Source organism: Lynx canadensis, chromosome D4 (genome assembly GCF_007474595.2).
Source record: "Lynx canadensis isolate LIC74 chromosome D4, mLynCan4.pri.v2, whole genome shotgun sequence".
NCBI classification, from domain to species: Eukaryota; Metazoa; Chordata; class Mammalia; order Carnivora; family Felidae; genus Lynx; species Lynx canadensis.
The window spans coordinates 41,998,762-42,018,845 of NC_044315.2; the positions used below are offsets into that span (position 1 = coordinate 41,998,762).

Consider the following 20,084-nt stretch of genomic DNA (forward strand, 5'->3'; position numbering starts at 1 on the left):
AGGAGAGGTACCCATAACAAATCATTAGTCTTATACACAAAACCTAATAATGTGGAGGGCTCCTCTGGAAGAGACAGACCCATCAAAATAAATAAAAGTAAGCTAGTGTGTTTTCTTCTGCTGAGCCTGTAGCCATTTATAAGTTTTAATTGTTTTTCTACCTTTGCACATCATTTATATACATGTGTGTGATATAACTATAGATAGAGATTGCATAACATTTATAATTTCTAGACCATCTAATATGTTTGGGATACTATATATGTGTTTTATCGCTTTTTGTACTATTTAATGATAATTATATGACACAAGCTAATATCAGTCTGGGAAAATAAGGAGTTAGCTGATGCATTCTTTCTGTTTAAACCACATGTTAAATCAGAGTTTCTCTTCTCATTTTTCTGCTGCAAACAGATGTGGTTTTCAATTGTAGAAGTTATTGTCTCAGTCAGAGTAACAAATAGTATACTTAATCACTAAATAAGGAAAATTTTATTCTTTAGCCAAATTAGTCATTGGGTCACAGAGCATATGCACTTCCAAAATTGTAAAGGTTCATAAAGTATCTTGTTCCTTAACACTAATAAAAATGAGGGAAGGAGAGTACTTCAGTAGAAGTCCCTGAAAATTAAAGGACTTGGAGTTTGGTGTCCTGTTTCTGGAGATAACTTGCTTTCTATCCCCTAGAGATCCTCTTAACCTTTTAAACTTTAATTTCTTCAGCAATAAACAGCATCAAGAATAGTAAGCATATTAAATTATTTATGGATTATAATGTACTTGTAAAGTGTATAAGGGAATGTATGATTAAATGTTTTTATCGGCCAGAATCTTGCAAAAAATTCTGATCCGTTTCAGCTTTTTGGAGTCTAAGGGGAAAGAAATTGTCAAGAAAAGGGCCTGTCTGAAGAGTACTCTGAACGATTGTTACTGCTAATAAAGTTACTAATTCCAGATGCTAAACCAAAGCAGATGAATTAATTTGTTATATTACCTAATTTACTCACTTGAGACTTTTTTGACTCACTCTACTGTTATTAATATTATTATTATTATTTTGCCAAGTTTACTGATGGCCTGGGGCCTAGAACTAACAATGGCTGCAGGGCTGTCTTTGTGTCCTTTACTCTGCCTCCACAACTGAGTGGGCTTACTGCTGTTGAATAAGTGAAGTCCAATCAGCCATCAAAGAAAATAGGCAAGTAGGAGATGCATATTTGGAATAAGAACCAAGGAATAAAAGAGTCTGTGCCAATTCCTGGAGCAGAGCTGGTCTAGATGATTTGTTCTGGGCCTTTTTGATTCTATTCCACCTGCTGCTGGGAAGGATGGATATTTTCAGAGAAAGATAGATTTTGCCTCAGTATCTAGAGTTACATCAGATCAAGCCAGAACAACTTCTGAATAGGAGTGTGCCTGTGTAAACTGCATGGTAGAGCAAAGTGGAGAACACAAGAGAGCAGTTAGTCTATTTTTACAGAGGCAAAAAAGAGGGGAAACGTGAGAGGAGACAAGAGAAGAGAGATTAAGACAGTGCCTTCTTTCATGTACGAATAGGCTCAGAGCCTTATATCTGTGAAGGAAGATCCCAAGACATGACACTCAAAGAAAATATACCACACCCTTGGCACTAATGGTCAGAAATTTATCCTCTGTCCTAACCACACACTATCATTCTTCCTCTACCTTGAGCAGTGTAAGGGGAACTATAAGTTTTGCTTTGTCAACACTTGATCAATGTTCATGAGATTCTCAAATATTTGAAATTTGTAAATTCTTTTTTTTAATATTTTGAAATTGAGGTATAATTTGATTTTTGTAAGTTATTTAACATTTTAAATATCTTACTAATATTTAATTTGTTAGTATTATTTTCCTACAAAAAGATTAATTTGTATTGATTGGGTAAAAGCTGATTAGTATTATTAAAGCATACAAATAAGAGAGAAAGTAGTTAAATAATCTTTTAACTGACTCTGTTACTGCCCAACTACTATGCTGTTGGGCAGACCTTCATTTATTCTAGCTTCAAATGTCTCTAGAAAGTTTAGCTCTTGTCTCCAGATTTTGCTTTTTCCTTTTCTACCTGAACTCAATCATGAAAGCAGCAACACAGCACAGGTAGGTCACTATAAGGCCCACTCTGATCCCTTCATTGTTCCTTAAAGGCTGTCAGGTTCCTACTCTCTCTTCCCTTCTAGACTGATGCTCTCAACTGTGGAAAGGACATTGGACATACTCCCTGGTGTAAAGGTAATTGAGAGGGAAAGTACAGATTTATTTCCTGAAATTCTTTATAAATCATAAAGGCAACCCTTCCTTTGTAACAATTGCTTAGACTTTGGCTGTAAAGTGAAATGGGTTATTTGAAGTATCTGCAATAATACAGTGGTACAATCCCTGATAGGACATAAAATGTATATTGAGTATATTATGTCAGAGTGGTTTGGAGGATCTTGTTTTTATGACAAAGTATGTGTCTGAGAAAAAGCATTTAGAGAAGTTTTTCAAACCTTATTAAATTTTAAACTTAAAAAAAATTGAAGTATAGCATACATACAGAAAAGTACTCTGGTGTCTTTTGTGTAGTTAAATTTCTTTTCGTGAGGCAAGGCCAGCTAATGGAAGATTCCCCCAATCTTAAGTTGGGTGAGCAAACCTAAAGACCTAGTGTATTAGCTACATAATTTTGAGCTTGGGAATTTTGCAAACTCCCAAATTTGAGCAAAAAACCTTGGGGATTTTTGCTTTGTTATAAGATCTTACTACCTCACTACTAGCCCTACTAAAAAACCCAAATATTGTGATTCTTAGGTCACTTTCCCAGTGTCATCAACAAATATACATATGGATTTTTTTATGTAAATCAGTTATCACAAATTGAATTACCCCTTTTGTCACAATTTTAAGTTAGGAGTTTCATCACCAAGTAAGTTTATAAATACTGGAGGAATACCATTGTGAAACATATGTGACTCTGTATGAAACCACTTATATACATGCCACATACTGTCTCACTTTTAATAAACTCTAGTTTTAAATTTATTTAATTCATGTTGCCTTGAGTTAAAAAAAATTTTAAGTTATCTATCATGGCTTCAGAACATGTCTTCTATTTTATCACACTCTGTCGAAGGTCTTCAGTTATCCCCAGTTGCCTACAGGAACAAGCGCACCTTCCTTAATCTGGTGTTCAGGAGTCTTTACATTCTGTCTGTTGTCTTACTGCTTGACTGTCTCTTGCTATTCCTTCTGCCTCCTCCTCCCCTGTTGGCAGCAGTAGATGCTAATTTATACTAAGTGGGACTATATCAGTCAAACTTAATGAACTCTCAATGAAAGACTCTTGGTTTTTCCTTTTTTTCTTTCAAATGTATATATTGAGTTCAGTTGGGTTGATATATCTTATGCTCCCCGTCTCTTCTTATAACAGTACAAAATGTTTTCACGTTTCTGCCACCTTCAGAATGACTTTTTGTTTCCATTCAATTCCTATAACAGTATTATGGCTCAGTTCAGGTCCTTTCTTTTTCGTAAAGCCCTCTAATATAGCTAAGCTTAAAGTGTTTTCACCCGCCTTAGGAATTTTAGCATGCTTTTCCTATATTACACTGGCCAATAATACATACTGCCTATTTAATATCAATTGTAGTTTTATATTGATATTTGATTATATTATTTAGTTTTCCATTTGTTTATATCTTGTTTCTGGAATATTAAAATCACTTGAGGGCAAGTATTATATCATATGTAGTCTTTATAGATATGTATATGCATGTGTGTATATTTACACAGACATGATTGTTTTATTGATTGTTAATAAATTTGGATCTATTTTTTGAAACAGCTTTACAATGAGTTACATATTTGCTTTGAAACCACAAAATCAAGTGAAGCTATGCTCCGGCAAAGTGTTGTTAGTCTTCAAGATCAGCTATTTCAAAAAGAGCAAGAAAATGCTAAATTAAAAGAAAAGCTTCAGGAATCACAAGGAACACCCTATCCTTTACCTCAAGAAAGTGATTCAGAGCACTCAGAACAGGTGAGAGACATTTTCTAAAAATGTTACCCAGTACAATATCAAATTTTCTCCTACAATTGACTAAAGCACATTTAAATAAATTTATATATATCAGAATGTAAGTGTTGGAAGATGGTTTTATGTTGTGCTATTTTTTGTACTCTTTGTTGACATCAATGTTATGTACAATATGGATTCATATAGAAATTCATATAGAAATATAGGGTGGGGTGCCTGGGTCACTCAGTTGGTTAAGCATCTGACTTCAGCTCAGGTCATGATCTCATGGTTTGTGGGTTCGAGCCCCATGTCGGGCTCTGTGCGGGCAGCTCACAGCCTACAGCCTGCCATGGATTCTGTGTCTCCCTCTCTCTCTGCACCCCCCAGCCCCACCTATGCTGTCTGTCTCTCTCTTTCTCTCTCTCAAAAATAAATAAACATTAAAATAAATATAGGGTATAACTGGCATAGTTATGATGATGAAACACTTGACTGAAATATAATAATGAACAGCAAATTAATAGGTCATGCCCATTTTGAGACTTTTAAATTGAATGAGGAAATGGAATGGAAAGAGTATAAATTGGAAGTCTCATAAAGTAGTTGCATAATGCCTGGTATATGATACTTACTACCATTTAGTCCCAATTTTGCCACTATCTTGATGTATGTTTTTGGACAGGACCTTTCTACCTACTTCCTGGTGCAATTCCAGCTTCTGAGGTAGTGCAAATGTAAAGATAAATATGCAGGTTCAGGAGTCAGGTAAACCTGGGATCAAATACAGCCCTGCCTGTGAGCTTTGTGAACCTGAGCAAGCTTCCTAACCCTTTAGCCAAAGTTTCCTCATGAACAAAAATGTTAGTGTTATTGCTATCTATATCATAGAGTTTTGTAAGCATTAACGAGAGAATGCATATCAAGTGCAGAGTTTGGCACATAGAAATGTTCAGTGATATCTCTTTAAGATAATCTTAAAGGTAACTTTCAGCTCTAAATATATAGTGTAAAGGGGTGCTTGGGAGGCTCAGTTGATTGAGTGTCCGACTCTTGATTTTGGCTCAGGTCATGACCCCAGGGTCCTGGGATCAAGTGTCATGCAGGCTCTGGGCTGAGCATGGAGCCTGCTTAAGATTCATATTCTCTCTCTCTCTCTCTCTCTCTCTCTCTCTCTCTCTCTCTCTCTCTCTCTCCCTCTGCCCCTTTCCCCTGCTCATGTGCTCTCTCTCTCTAACTAAAACAAAAAAATTCAAAATATATATATGTATTGTAAGAAAATAATCTCATTCCTGTAAGTTTATTTAAGTGCTAAGGCACTTGGCATTTCTTTACATTTTATAATGTATTAATTTAGTTCAGAAATGGAATTAACACAAACATATAATTGAGTACTTAAATGGTTATTAATGATCCTTTAACAGTAATTTTTGAATCTAGCTTATTTTGTCTTGCTAACAATTCAACCTTAAGGCAACAGTTTTTAATATAATATAATATAATATAATAATAATATAATATAATATATAATATACAATTTTTTTAAGTTTATTTATTTTGAGAGAGAGAAAGAGCATGAGCAGGGGAGAGGGGCAGAGGGAGAAGGAGAGAGAATCTCAAGCAGGCTCCATGCTGTCAGCATGGAGCCCGACTTGGGGCTCGATCATGACCTGAGATCATGACCTGAGCTGAAATAGAGAGCCAGACACTTAACTGACTGAGCCACCCAACCACCAAGACAGCAGTTTTTAAATTTGTATTGTATTATATTACATTTTTTGGATAACAGGTGCACAGAATTAATCATAAAATTTGTATCATGACATAGTATTATGTTACACACCTAGGCCTATTTTAGTTATTTTAATTTACTTGTTTGTTTATTACAATAAATGGCCTTTGTCCCGTCAACTAATCCAAGAATAGAAGATGACTAATGACTTACATCTCCTTGTATGCTCCTGCCCTATCTTGTACCCTGATTCTCTCACCAGAGTTAACCACTAAACTGTTAATATTTATTTATTTTGAGAGAGAGCAGGGAAGGGCAGAGAGAGAAAGGGAGAGAGAATCCCAAGCAGGCTCTGCACTAACAGCACGAAACCCGATGCGGGGCTCACTCTCACAAACCATGAGATCATGACCTGAGCCAAAATCAAGAGTCCGACGCTCAACCAAGTCAGCCACCCAGGCACTCCTCATTCTGATTATTTTGGTTTTATCGCCTTAAAATTATGAGGAAGTAATATGTTGTTTAGTTTTATAATTTATAAAAATACCATAATGTGTTGTTGCCTGGGGTTTGGCAGTTTTGATTTATCATTATGTTATTAAGATTCACTTATGTTGTTTGGCTTAGCTGTTTATTTATTTTTACTGATTTAAAATTTTCCATTTTATGTGATTATATCATAAGTATTTATACATTCATTTCTAGATAAGTATTTGGGTTATTTAGGTGGAATGTATATCCAGGAATGGAAATCCTGGGTTTAGAGTATAAAAATGCTACTTTCACAAAATACTTATTTTTCAAAGTGGTTTTCATAAATTTTACTCCACCAACAATATGTAAGAGATCTGTTGATTCCCATCCTCCTTAACACTTAGTATTGTCACACTTCTTAGTTTGTTGGCAACTAATTCAAGTATGATTTTTTATTTTGATCTTAATGTGCATATCAGTGATAAAAAAACATCTCTGAATGATTACTAGCCAAGTGCATGCCCTCTTCTGCAAAACTTCTATTTATGACTTTTATCCATTTTTCTGCTGGATTCTTATTGATTCATGAAAGTTATTTATGTTTATTTTTGAGACAGAGACAGAGCCTGAGCAGGGGAGGGGCAGAGAGAGAGGGAAACAGAATCTGAAGCAGGCTGCAGGCTCTGAGCTGTCAGCATAGAGCCCAACTCAGGGCTTAAACTCGGGAACCAGGGAGATCATAACCTGAGCCAAAGTTGGACACTTAACCAACTGAGCCACCCAGGCACCCTTAGTTTTGCTTATTTTTAAACCTTACAGTATCTTTTTTTTTTGTAACTGTCCTTTATCACATTGAGGAAGTTCCCACTATTCATAGTTTGATGAAAGCTTTTTCATGAACAGGTATTGAATGTATACAACACATCTTTTAAGATGATAGTAAGGCTTTTCTCATTTATTCTGTTAACATGGTGAATTACATTGATTGATTTCAATTATTAATTTAATTTTGCATTCCTGAAATAAATCTAACTTTGTTGTAATGTTTTATTGTTTTTGTATATTGCTGAATTTGATTTGCTAATGTTTTGCTTTGGATTTTTACATCTATATTTATGAGGAATATTGGGCTATGGTTTTCCTTTCTTGAATGTTTCTTGTCAGATTTTTGTATCATAGTGATGCTGGTGTCCTAATAGAAATTGCAAAATATTCCTTCTTACTAGAAGAGTTTGGGTAAGACATACTGTTTCTTGCTTAATATAAACACTGAATGCTTTCCTTCTAAGGTAAGGAACAAGTCCATTCTTTTCAGCACTGTACTGGAGATTCTAACTAGTACAAAAAAAGGCAAGAAACAAAATCACCAATTACAAATAAGAAAGTGAAACTCTTTTTATTCACAGACAACATGAACATCTGTATAGAACTCTACTGAATCTATGGTAAAGCGCTTAGAAATAGTAAGTAAATTTAGCAGTATTGCAAAATACAACATCACTTTATAACAGTTATATTTCTTAATATTAGAAAGAAATAATTAGAAATTGAAAAATTTTAAATACCATTTATAGTAACATCAAAGCCTATGTAATAATTAAGGATAAATTTAGCAAAATACACACTTGATCTATACACTGGAAAGTACAATGGACATACATACATACATACATATATACATAAATGGACAGCTATGCCAAATTCATGAATCAGAAGATAAAATATTGTTAAGATTCAGTTCTTCCCAAATTAATCATTCATTTTATTCCAATCACAATTCCAAGAAGCTTTCTTTTCCCTTCCTTTCCTCTTTTCCTTTTCTCTTTTTCTTTTCTTTTTTTTTCTTTTCTTTTCTTTTTTCTTTCCTTTCCTTTCCTTTCCTTTCCTTTCCTTTCCTTTCCTTTCCTTTTCCTTTTCCTTTTCCTTTTCCTTTTCTCTTTTCCTTTTCCTTTTTTCTTTTCCTTCCCTTCCCTTCCCTTTCTTTTCTTTTTCTTTTTGAGAAATATAAGCCAGTTCTAAGATCTGCAGGGAATGGCCAAGGCCAGGGACCTAAAAGAGCAAAATCAAGTTTCATAAAGAAAAAAATTAGAGGAATTACACTATCTGATTTTTATACATATTTATCAGGCTAAAAGAAAATCAAGATAGTGTGGTATTGGCATAATTATTGACAAAATAATTAGTAGAACAGAATAGAGTCCAGAGAAATACCCACTCATATATGTCACTTTATAGTAACTCTTGAAATGAGGATAGGGTAAGTCACTTTATTCTTTTTTAAGAATGTTCTGTATATTCTTGCTTTGTTGCTTTTTTATAGAAATTTAAAAAAAAAATTCATGTTTGTTTTTGAGAGAGCATCAGTGGGAGATGGGCAGAGAGAGAAGGAGACACTGAATCCGAAGCAGGCTCCAGGCTCTGAGCTGTCCGCACAGAGCCCAACACAGAGTCTGCTGCAGGACTGAAACCCACGACTGTGAGATCATGACCTGAGCTGAAGTTGGATGCTTAACCAACTGAGCCACCCAGGCGCTACTTATGGAAATTTTAGTATCAGCTCATCAACTTCATAAATAAGCATTTGTTTAGAAATTGTTTCTAATTTAACTTGTGATTTTCTTCTTGCCCATTTGATAACTTAGATGTGTATTGCCTCCTTTTGAAATATTTAGGAATTTCTTTTCCCTGTACAGATCTTCCTTAACTTACAATGGAGTTACATCCCCATAACCTAATTTGAAAATAATGTATGTTGAAAATGTGCTTAGGGCACCTGGGTGGCTCAGTCAGTTAAATGTCCAACTTTGGCTCAGGTGATGATCTCATTGTTCGTGAGTTCGAGCCCCATGTCAGGCTCTGTGCTGAAGGCACGGAGCCTGGAGCCTGCTTCAATTTCTGTGTCTCATTCTCTCTCTGCCCTTACCCCACTCACACTTTGTCTCTCTCAAAAATAAACATTAAAAACAATTTTTAATGAAAAAGAAAATATCCTTAATATATGTAACCTACCAAACACCACAGCTTAGCCTAGCCTATGTTAAACGTGCTCAGAATACTTACATTAGCCTACAGTTGGGCAAAATCATCTAGCACAAAGCCTATTTTGTAATAAAATATTGAGTATCTCAGGTAATGAATTGAATACTGTACTGAAGGTAGAAAACAGAATGGTTGTACAAGCATGGAATAGTGGTAAATGTTCTTGTGATCGATCATGTGGCTGACTGTGAACCGAGGCTCACTGTTGTTGCCCAGCATCGTGAAAGAGGATCCTACTGCAATATCACTGGCCTGGGAAGAGATCACAATTCAAAATTCAAAAATAGAATTTCTATTGGGTTCACATTGCTTTCTCGTTATCATAAAGTTGAAACATCATACAGCTGAACCATTGTTAAGTCAGGGACAATTTATATGTGTTATTTCTATTCACTCTACTATATTATGGTCAGAAATAGTAACTGTGTAATGTTACTGTATTTGAAACTTATTGAGACTTGTATCACCAGAATATGGTTTATGTATAGTTGCAAATAATTTGTATTCTGCAGCTTTTAGGTGGAGTGTTCCTTAAATATCAATTTTAATTATGTCATTGTTGTTGATAATGTTCAGATCTTCTGTCTTTAATGATTTTTGTATTTAGTTTTTTATCAGTTTTTCTGTCAGTTGCTAAGAGAGAGGTGTTAGAATCTCCCAATATGATTATTGATCTTTCTATTTATCCCTTTAATTTTATTAATTTTTGCTTCACATGCTTTAAAGGTGTTTTATTTGCTGTATACAATTCCTGATTATCATGTCTTCCTGATTACTTGAACTCTTTTAATTATAATAATATTCCGTTGACTTGAAACCCAATTTTATGTTAATTGATCCTATCCAACTCTTTAATGGTTACATTTTACATGGTATACCTTTTCCCATCCTTTCTATTTCCACCTATAGGTGTCTTTATGTTAAAATAGTAGGGTTCTGTGTTTTTTATTCATTATGGCAATTTTTTTCCTTTTCATTGCAGTGTTAATTCACTTAAAGTTAATAAAATTACAGGGGCACCTGGGTGGCTCAGTCAGTAAGCATCAACTTCAGCTCAGGTCATGATCTCCCTGTTCATGGGTTTGAGCCTTGTGTCCAGCTCTGTGCTGATAGCTCAGAGCCTGGAGCCTGCTTTGGATCCCTCTCTCTGCTTCTCCCCAGCTAACACTCTGTCTCTGTCTCAAAAATAAATAAACATTAAAAAAATTAAAAAAACAAACATATACTTAAATGATTTAAAAAAATAAAGTTAAGGGGCGCCTGGGTGGCTCAGTCGGTTATGTGTCTGACTTCAGCTCAGGTCATGATCTCACAGTCTGTGAGTTCGAGCCCCACATACATATATATATGTATACATTTTTTTTTTTTTGAGAGAGAGAGAGAGAGAGAGAGACAGTGGGAGAGGGGCAGAAAGAGAGAGAGAGAGAGAGAGAGAGAGAGAATCTTAAGCAGTCTCCATGCTCATGCTCAGCACAGAGCCCGATGCAGGGCTTGATCCCAGGACTCTGGGATCATGACCTGAGCTGAAATCAAGAGGTGGACACTCAACCAACTGAGCCATCAAGGTGCCCAAACTCTATATATTTTTTTTTCAACGTTTTTATTTATTTTTGGGACAGAGAGAGACAGAGCATGAACGGGGGAGGGGCAGAGAGAGAGGGAGACACAGAATCGGAAACAGGCTCCAGGCTCCGAGCCATCAGCCCAGAGCCCGACGCGGGGCTCAAACTCACGGACCGCGAGATCGTGACCTGGCTGAAGTCGGGCGCTTAACCGACTGCGCCACCCAGGCGCCCCCAAACTCTATATATTTTTAAGAGCAATTTAAAAATTTCTGTTTCCTGTCTTCTGGACCCTGCTGTTTCTGATAATAAGTCAGAGGGACTTTGTTTCATTGTTTACTTAAATGTGATGTTCCAGCTTTGTCTAGCTTCTTTTAAAAAAATAATTTAGTTGTAAGCATTTTAACTACTTGTTTCCAAGTATGGTTTTCATTGTAGTCAGCCAGCCTTCTTCCAGTTGCTGGGTTTCATGATTTTTGTAAAATAAATAAATAAATAAATTAATTAATTAATAAAAATAAAATTTGTTTTTATTTATTTCAGTAAGTTGGGGAGAAGTGTTGACATTGTTTCCTCAATTATTTTTCTGACTCCTTTCTCCTCTCCATTTGAGATTCCCATTTCACTTGTATTAGACTTTTTAGTGTTGTCAGTGAGATCAGTGAGTCTCTCTTCATTTTTTCAATCTTAATATCTATGTATCTTCAAATTAGCTAATTTCTGTTAATGTAATTGACCTTAAAGTAACTGACGTTTCTGTTATCCCTAATTTGCTTTTATGTCTTATGTCTTTCTGTGAAATATTCTTTAAATATTGTATGTTTCAGTGCTGGAATTTTCATTTGATTCATTAGTATAGTGTTTTCCTATTATTTATAGGAGTTTTCTTGTTTGTTTATATCTTGCAATCATATTTTTCCTTAGGTCCTTATTGTAATAGTTAAAAATGGTTCTTTTAAAATCATTAAATTTTAATTCCAACTTTTGGGTCTCCTTGGGTTTGTTGATTAGTGGTTTTCTTTTGCTTTTGAATGTGGGTCACATTAATGTTTTCTCTGTGTCTAGTAATTAGGGATTGTGTAGTGTATATTGTAACAGATATGTTATAGATACTCTGGTTTCTGTTGTACTACTGATGTAAGTACTGAAGTTTTTTTGTTTTGTTTTTAATCAGAATTTAACTAGGTTCGACTTAAACTCTAAGCCCTAGTTCCCTTCAGGTTGGTGCAGTTAAATTGCTTTTATGTTCTTTTCACCTATCCAGATTGTTTAGAGGTCTGCCTAGTTGCATGAATATTTGAGGTATTAGTCATACTTTTTTCTCTTTTCTAAAATTTCCCCTTTCTGGAGGCAGTGGCAGGCCTAAACTTTGTTCCTGTAAGTTTCTATTGGAATTTTAGCCTTCCGACCCAGTATCTCTTGTGGGCCACCCTCAGGTGAAAATTCATAAAAATGGGAAGATCACTCAATGGTGTTCTATTTTCCAAGGATCAATTCTTGTCCAGATTCTTCTCTGTTGATTATTCTCTATTATCTTCAGATGGTTATTTTTATATTTTGCTCAGTGTTTAAACAGTTATATGTAGAAGGCTTAATCTGAGAGGATCAACTCAGCCGTTATTGTAAGTGAACTCCCCAGTCTTTTGACTTTGTAGAGTATAACTTACACCTACTTAATCACTTTAATGCAATGCAAGGAACTTAATACATTCTCCTTTATCTCTTCACCTTTTTTTTTGTCTTCTTTGTCTTATATTTTGATCCTATATATATATATTACCCTGTAAGACATTATCATTATTATCACTAAAAAATTAGTATTCATATAGAATTTTTATTCATCTGAGTGGTCTTCCTTCTTTTCTGCAGTTCTGTGTTTCTGTCAAGGATCTTTTGCCTTCTGTATTAACACTCCTCCAGTATGGGTAGATCTGAGAGAGCTGAGGGGAGAAAAGTAAGGGGTGACCTCAGAAACGTAGATGTGGGCTCAGGTCTCCTAGGGCCTTGTTAGGCCACCATAAGGATGTAGGTCTTACCCTAAGTGAGATGGAAATTCATTGGTGTGTTTCAAATAGAAATGCAGCATGGAACCTATTGGAGTGTTTCAATCAGAAGAATGATAAGATCTAACACAGTTTTCAAAGGATCACCCTGGCTGCAATACAGAAAAGACACTGCAGGGAAACAAGGATGAGAACTGGGGGACAAATTTAAGAGACTGCTGTGAGGGTAAAGATGAAACTCAGTGGGTACTTAGATTAAGTTGTGAGACATAGTTTGATTTTGGAAATATTCAAAGGTAGAGCCCACAAGATCTGAAGGTGCCTTAGATGTGAAGTATGGGAAGAAGGGAGGAATTAAAAATGAATCCAGGATTCCCAGGGCTAACTAACTGGGCAAACAGGTTTGCCATATTCTGAGGCAAGAAATATTATTCTAGCATTTCTCCTAGCAGGAAGGAAGACACTGAAGTTATACAAAGAGAAGTGGAAGCCCTGACTCAAGGAAATAGTAATAGGAATGGAGAGAAATGGGTGACTTGGGATTTTGCTACAACTTAGTAACATATTCTTTATCATGTCATTACTGTAACTCTTCTTAAGGATTTAGTCCACCTAGACTCATCTTTTCATTTATCCATTCTTCCATCCATCCATTTGTTATTTATTCATTCATGCATTATTCAGTTACATAGTCAGTGCTTATTAAAATTCTGCTGTATTCTAGGTATGAGATTTAATGTGAAAGAATACAAAGAGGAATAAGATAGTCTGCTTTTATGAATCTTATAGATAGCTATGCAGACAAGAAAGTAATTATTATAAAATGTGCTATAATGGAAGCATGAGCAAACTTTGTGGAAAGAAGCTTTATAAGGAATGTGTATATGGAGAGGAAGAGAGTTGTCAAAGCTTTCACAGAGAAAGTATACTGTATGTCAGTTTGAAAATTCTTTAGGAGTTTTACCTTGGTGGAAATGAATTGGCATAGGCCCTGAGAATAGTCTAGGTAAGTGCTTCTCAGATTTAAATATGCATCCAAGTCACCTGGTGGAGGGGGTTGTTAAAATAGATTCTGATGCAACAGGTCTAGACTGGGGCCTGAGAGTCAAGTTCCCAGATAAATGGTGCTGTGACAGTTTGTCCAGGCATCAGTCTTTGATTAATAAGAGACTGAGTGGACAATTGGATTATACAGTTGAGGGAAAATGGTAGGAGTATTCTTTCTTCTGTTTTTCCTATCCCTAATTTATATTTTTCAAATACTTATGATGGGACTTTTTGTGCATGATTTTTGGGGGTTACATTTAGAGTAATAGATTACAACATAAATTCTGTAGTCTGGATCCCTTGTTACCTTGGACAGGTTACTTAATTTCTCTAAGTCTCAGTTTTATCACTTGTAAAATGGGTATTATAAAAGTACCTACCTCACAAGAGTTTTATGAAAATTACATGGTGGGCATTTAGAGTAATAGGTTACTAATTAGTTGTCTTAATATATAGAAAAAGCACTTCTTGTGTCATGTTAGTAAATTTGAAATGTTTTCCTGTATTGGTGGTGATTTATCTTCTCTTCTTCCTGATCTCAGTTATAATCGGAATTATTGGTAAGCTAACTGACAGGGTTTGCCACAGAAAAGGGCAAAGCTAATTGGTTCATATGGGATTGAAACCTGTGACCTTTGATTTCTTAGCACCCTGCTCTTAACTAGCTGAATTCTGAATGACTGCCTATTCTTATTTCAGAGTGCTTGTTTATCTTTCTCATACAGAAGTTCTGTTTTTTTGCCTTGGAGGAATATCTTGCAGTAGAGGACAAGAAAGAAACCTCAGCCTTACATTTACCTGTGAATGAGATTCACTTCAAGTGGCTAACAGCAGACCACAAGATTGGAGTTGTGAATTTTAACCACATGCTTGTTTATTTTTATTTTGTAGGTTTTTCACTGATGGTCTATTCCTTCCTTTCCTAAGTGGCAGAGAACTGTTTTTCTGTATGTTGTTTTCCTTTATGTTCTCACTTTCTTTTCAAAAATTTTATTACTAAATCTTTGAAATCCACAGAAAGATAAATGTAATGTCTATGTACCCAACCAGTACTCTTGACGTGCTCCTCTTTGATCCCATTTTACTTATTTTCCTAACAGTAATCACTCTCTTGGATATTAATTTAAAAATTTTTTAAGACCTACCTATTAAAACTGTTTTCTTAAATAATTTATCATTTGGTATTTTTTACTTAAACCTTAAAAATATCTTTCTCTTTGTCTACTATGCTCTGAAACTGGTTTTTTTTTTTAACTTTATTTTTGTAAGATAACTTACGGCTGAGTGTAGCTATACCTTTTTCCCCTTTCTCTGAACAGTCTATTGTATAGATGAACTACAATTTACTTATCCACTCTTTTTGTCAGTGAACATTTTTTTTAGCTATAGGAATTTTTACACACTGCTGCTATGAACTTTGTAGTACATGCGTCCTTACCCACATGTGCAAGACTTTTTCTAGGATATATTTCTAAGGGTGAAATAGCCTGTCGTGGATATGCAAATGATCAGGCTTACAAGAAAATGCCAAATTGCTTGCCATAGTGGCTGTCTAAATTATAGGCTTCTTAGTTGCATTCTTAAAAGGGATAAAATAGTATCTCATTCTGGTTTCAGTTTGTATTTCTTTGATTTCTAATGAGCTTGAGCATTTCACGTTTATGTTACATGATATACCTGTTTGTATCTTTTACTCATGTTTCCGTTAGAATGCTTGTCTTTTTGTTGAGGTTCTTTATTTTAGATGCTAATCTTTTGTTAGTTATTATATTTTTGACCATAATGTAAGGTTCTGTATTACATAAACTCCAGATCTCTGTGGCTTAAAATAATTTATTTCTTCTTTACATAGCTCTCCCATATGAGTATTACTTGGATTTTCAACTTCTAAACAGTGATTTAGAGATCTAGGCTCCTTACATCTTTGGGCTCCATTAGCTTTCAGTTTGACTACTAAAGTCGTGCTGTAATCATGTCTACTCCAGCCAAAAAGAAGGGAAAAGGGGCCTAGAGAAACATATGTAGGAAGTTTTTATGAATAAGGCTTCAAAGTGGCACATATTACTTCTGCCAGCATTGTTTGGCAAAGAATTGCAAAGAATATTGGGAAATATGAGCCCCCAAATATTGGGAAATAAATATGTGTCCATTTCCAAAGAGAGGAAGTGAGTTTATAGATCAGACAGTAGTCTCAGCTTTCAATTTTAATTGTTGCAAATATCTTCTTGCGGCTTGTCTTTTTACATGTTCTATGGTGTCTTTTGAAAAATGGTTATTAATTTTAATATAGTTGAATACCTCATCATTTTCTCTTAGACTTTGTGTTTATTGTATCTTGTTTAAGAAATCCCACCTTATCTTGACCTCAAAAGATATTTTTGTCTAAAGTGTTATAGTTTTGACTTCTACATATAAGCCTTTATGTGAAATTGATTTTTGTTTATTGTGTAAAAGATTATTCAATTTGGTTTTTGAAAAATCTAAGAATCTGTCTGTTTCAGCACTTTTTATTGTGTTAATAATCAGCCCTTTTGTCAGTGATCTGCATTGCTTCCTTTGACATTTTTTATTTCATGTATAAGTGGGTCTGTATTTAAGTGGGTCTGTTTTAGACTCTGTATTCATTTGCATTGGGTAATTGTTTGTAATTTCTGAAATAACAACACTGTGTTATTATAGCTTTATAATGAATATTGATATCTGATACAATAGATCTCTTCAATTTATTCTTCTTCAACAGTGCTTTGGATATTCTTGATCCTTTACTCTTCAGTATAATGTTGTAACCAGCTATCAAGTTCCCTGAAAAATGTTATGGGAATTAATTTGGGAAGAATTGACATTTTTAGCATTTTAAATCTTTTTTATCTGTAAATATGCTATGTCTACTTCAGTTTAGGACTTCTTTTTCGTTTAAACAAAGTTTTATAATATCCATAGTGGTCTTATATCTCTTTATTAGATATGTAATATCTACTGTCTCTTATTAGATTCTGAATGGCTTACATTTTTGTTGCTGTTTAGCTACTTGTCTTTTTGTTAGATTTTCTGTTTCTTCTGAATAGCAATGCAGTTGATTTTAGAATGTTTATCTTATATCCAGTCACCCTGTTAATTTCTTATTAATTCTAATATGTCTTATAGATCCCTCTGGGTTTTCTGTGTGGATAGTCTGTAAATTATGACACTTTTTTTCCCCTTAAAAATCCTAATGTGCTACTCACAGAACAAGTTACTCACAATCCAAAGTTTTACTATATATGTAGTATTTCTGTAGTTAACTCCGGCACAGAAATCATTTGTTGTAGTGACATATTTGTTCAGTGAGATTAGTTTTATTGATTTAATTAATAAAATATATATTGCCTGGTAAACAATCAGCGTTAATTAATTTAAAAGTTAAAAAAAAATCCTAATGTGTTATACCAATGTTTTTACATTTTACCATACAAAAGTTCAATAGAAGCAGTAAGAGTGGGTGTACTTGTCTTGTTTTTTAATTTTAAAGGTAATATTTCATCTTGGATAAGAAAGTTAGCCATAAATTTCTTATAGATACTTTTAATCAGTTTAAGGAGCCTGATTAATATCATATATAAATGGTGGTAAATTTTATCAAATGTTTTATTTTTTGATATCTGAGCCATTCCCAACCTTTCATAAGCTAATTCGTTCATTTTACTGATACTTTATTTGTTTTTTAAATCTTTATTTATGAGGGTAATTGGTCTGTTATATAATTTTTGTATTGTCTTTATCTTGTTTTGCTAATAAGACTAGCCTTGTGCAATGAGTTATTGAGCTAAAGAGAGAATTAGAAAATTGACCTATAAACCTCAGAATGTAGTACCGAAACACAACATAATGGGAAATATGAAAGAGTTTAAGTGGATATGGAGGAGAGAATGAGAAGTTCAAACCATGTCTGTTTATAAAAGGTAAGGTAGAGAAGAGAGGCATGGCAATAAACTCCGGCTATATAATAGGTTTATTCAAAACTTACAGGTTAGTTTGACTTTAAATCTGCAAGCTTTTTACTGGTTCATTTTTTTGGGTTTCTCTAGCATGAAAGTATGATAATTCCATAAGAACTGATACAAGAGTTAGGGCTTTTATGATGATAAATCATCATAAAAGGCAAAATGAGATTAGTTCCAGTGAATTCAAGACAGGTAGTGGTGGCAGGTTGTATACTGAGGATACAAGGAGATGTAAGGAAAACTAGACCTTAGCCCCAGTGCTTAGCCTCTACTTCAGTCCAGAAGGTGGCAGAAGCCCTAAGAAGGGAGGCCTGCTATTAGGTCCTAAGTATGCTTTCACTTTTGCACCCTACATGTGGCTCTGTGTGTGTGTAAAGGTATGCAAAGAAAATGGAGAATACATATTTTATATAGTTGGAAACATACAATATGTAAATTTGTAAACTGCTTGTTCAATTACCATTTCATTATAATAGGATTAAATGTTTAAAAAAACATTTTTGACTCCCTAATAATTTAACATAAGAATGTGCCTTTTTTTCCCCACCTTTCAAATGTTTATTTTAGACTCTACCATATTGGACGCAATGGTTACAAAGTTGTACAAGTCCTTGTCCTTTGAGGCTTGCAGTTAATAAGTACCATCATTCTCATGACTAATGGCCTGTGTGGCCTGGTGATAGACAGGAGCCTATTAGATATGTTTATTTACTTAGTAGGTTACTTATTTATTTTTGGTAACGTTTTAGGCATGTACAACCAACTACCCTAGGCTACAACGTTTTGTGTTTTCTTTTAATTCAAATATAGTTGAGACACAGTGTTACATGTGGTACAGGTGTACAACATAGTGATACAACATCTCTATATGTTATGCTATGCTCACCACAAGTGTAGCTACCATATCTCACCAGACAATGCTGTTAAATTATCATTGACTATATTCCCTGTGATGTGTCTTTTATTCCCATGACATATTCATTCCAAAACTGGAAGCCTGTTTCTCCCACTCCCCTAAGTGATTAGTATTTAAATTTCAACAATGCTTATTGAATGAACACATGACAAAATGTATATCCTACTCCAAACCAATTTAGGCTATCTCACAATGATCAAGTATTCTTTGACAACAATTACAGTAAGTAGGAGATAGGAGCATTAGGGAATCATCTTTCACAAGGGATTATCTAATTGTGATGTGGAATACTTACACATGGACTAAAAGTTTCTGTTGTCTTTTTAGCAGTGCTGAATTGACTTGGTAGAATTTACCATTGCAGCAAAGGAGAAAAAGATGTCAGTATTAGTTAGCTTTGTTTTCTTGCCAGTCAGAGGGGCTAGTATTGATAGTGGCTAAATGTCATCAGCTAAAGTATTTTAATTTCTCAGTTGGTAGAGAGGAGATTGGATTGTACTACCTTAACTTAGGCTCAGAATGTTGTTAAGCCTTGTCATACTGTAGTTGGGATGTATGTTAGCATTAATGATTAATTAGCTTTTTATGATTTTTACTTTATTACTGTTTCAGTTATACTTTTTTCCTCCTCATTTTTAACATGGAAGATGGATGATCAGTTTTGTACTTTCTTTGGGAGGCTTACTGTTACAGCCTCAAAATAATTTTTAATGTATTAGGATAAAATGCCATTTATAATGTACTTTAAAATCATGTTTCTCACCATCTTATTTCACACTTAACTAATTTAGAATTTATATATAAACACATTTTGAAAAGCTGACTTATTCCACAGCATTATTTTAAGTGAAAACTGCTTTGACTTAACTATACTCAATGTTTATACATATATATTTAATAAACTTTTTTTAACGTTTATTTATTTTTGAGAGAGAGAGAGAGAGAGAGAGAGAGAGAGAGTGAGAGAGAGTGTGAGCGGGGGAGAAGTAGAGAGCGAGCTAGGGAGACACAATCTGAAGCAGGCTCCAGGCCCTGAGCTGTCAGCACAGAGCCCGATGTGGGGCTTGTACTTACACGAGCTGCAAGATCTTAACCTGAGCTGAAGTCGGAAGTTTGACTGAGGCACCTAGGTGCCCTTCATTGTTTATATTTTTAATTCATTTGTGTATATAGACATAGCCACAGAAATGTATGAGAAATGATCTCTCAACAGTTTCATATTTAATCAACCTTCAGGAGAAAATAAGTCAACAATAAAATAATGCTTATGTCATGATTTTTAACCTTGATAAATGAAGAACTTTTTAAATTTA

At 34.5% G+C, this 20,084-nt stretch overlaps 1 protein-coding gene across 1 annotated transcript in view; it reads left to right on the forward strand.

The window, feature by feature from the left end:
- Nucleotides 1-20,084, forward strand: part of CNTLN (centlein) — a 312,305-nt gene that overhangs the window by 129,321 nt on the left and 162,900 nt on the right. The window contains exon 8 of the mRNA XM_030293937.2: nucleotides 3,848-4,042. Within this exon, the coding sequence (XP_030149797.1) occupies nucleotides 3,848-4,042 (195 nt within the window). The remainder of the gene's footprint in view (nucleotides 1-3,847; nucleotides 4,043-20,084) is intronic.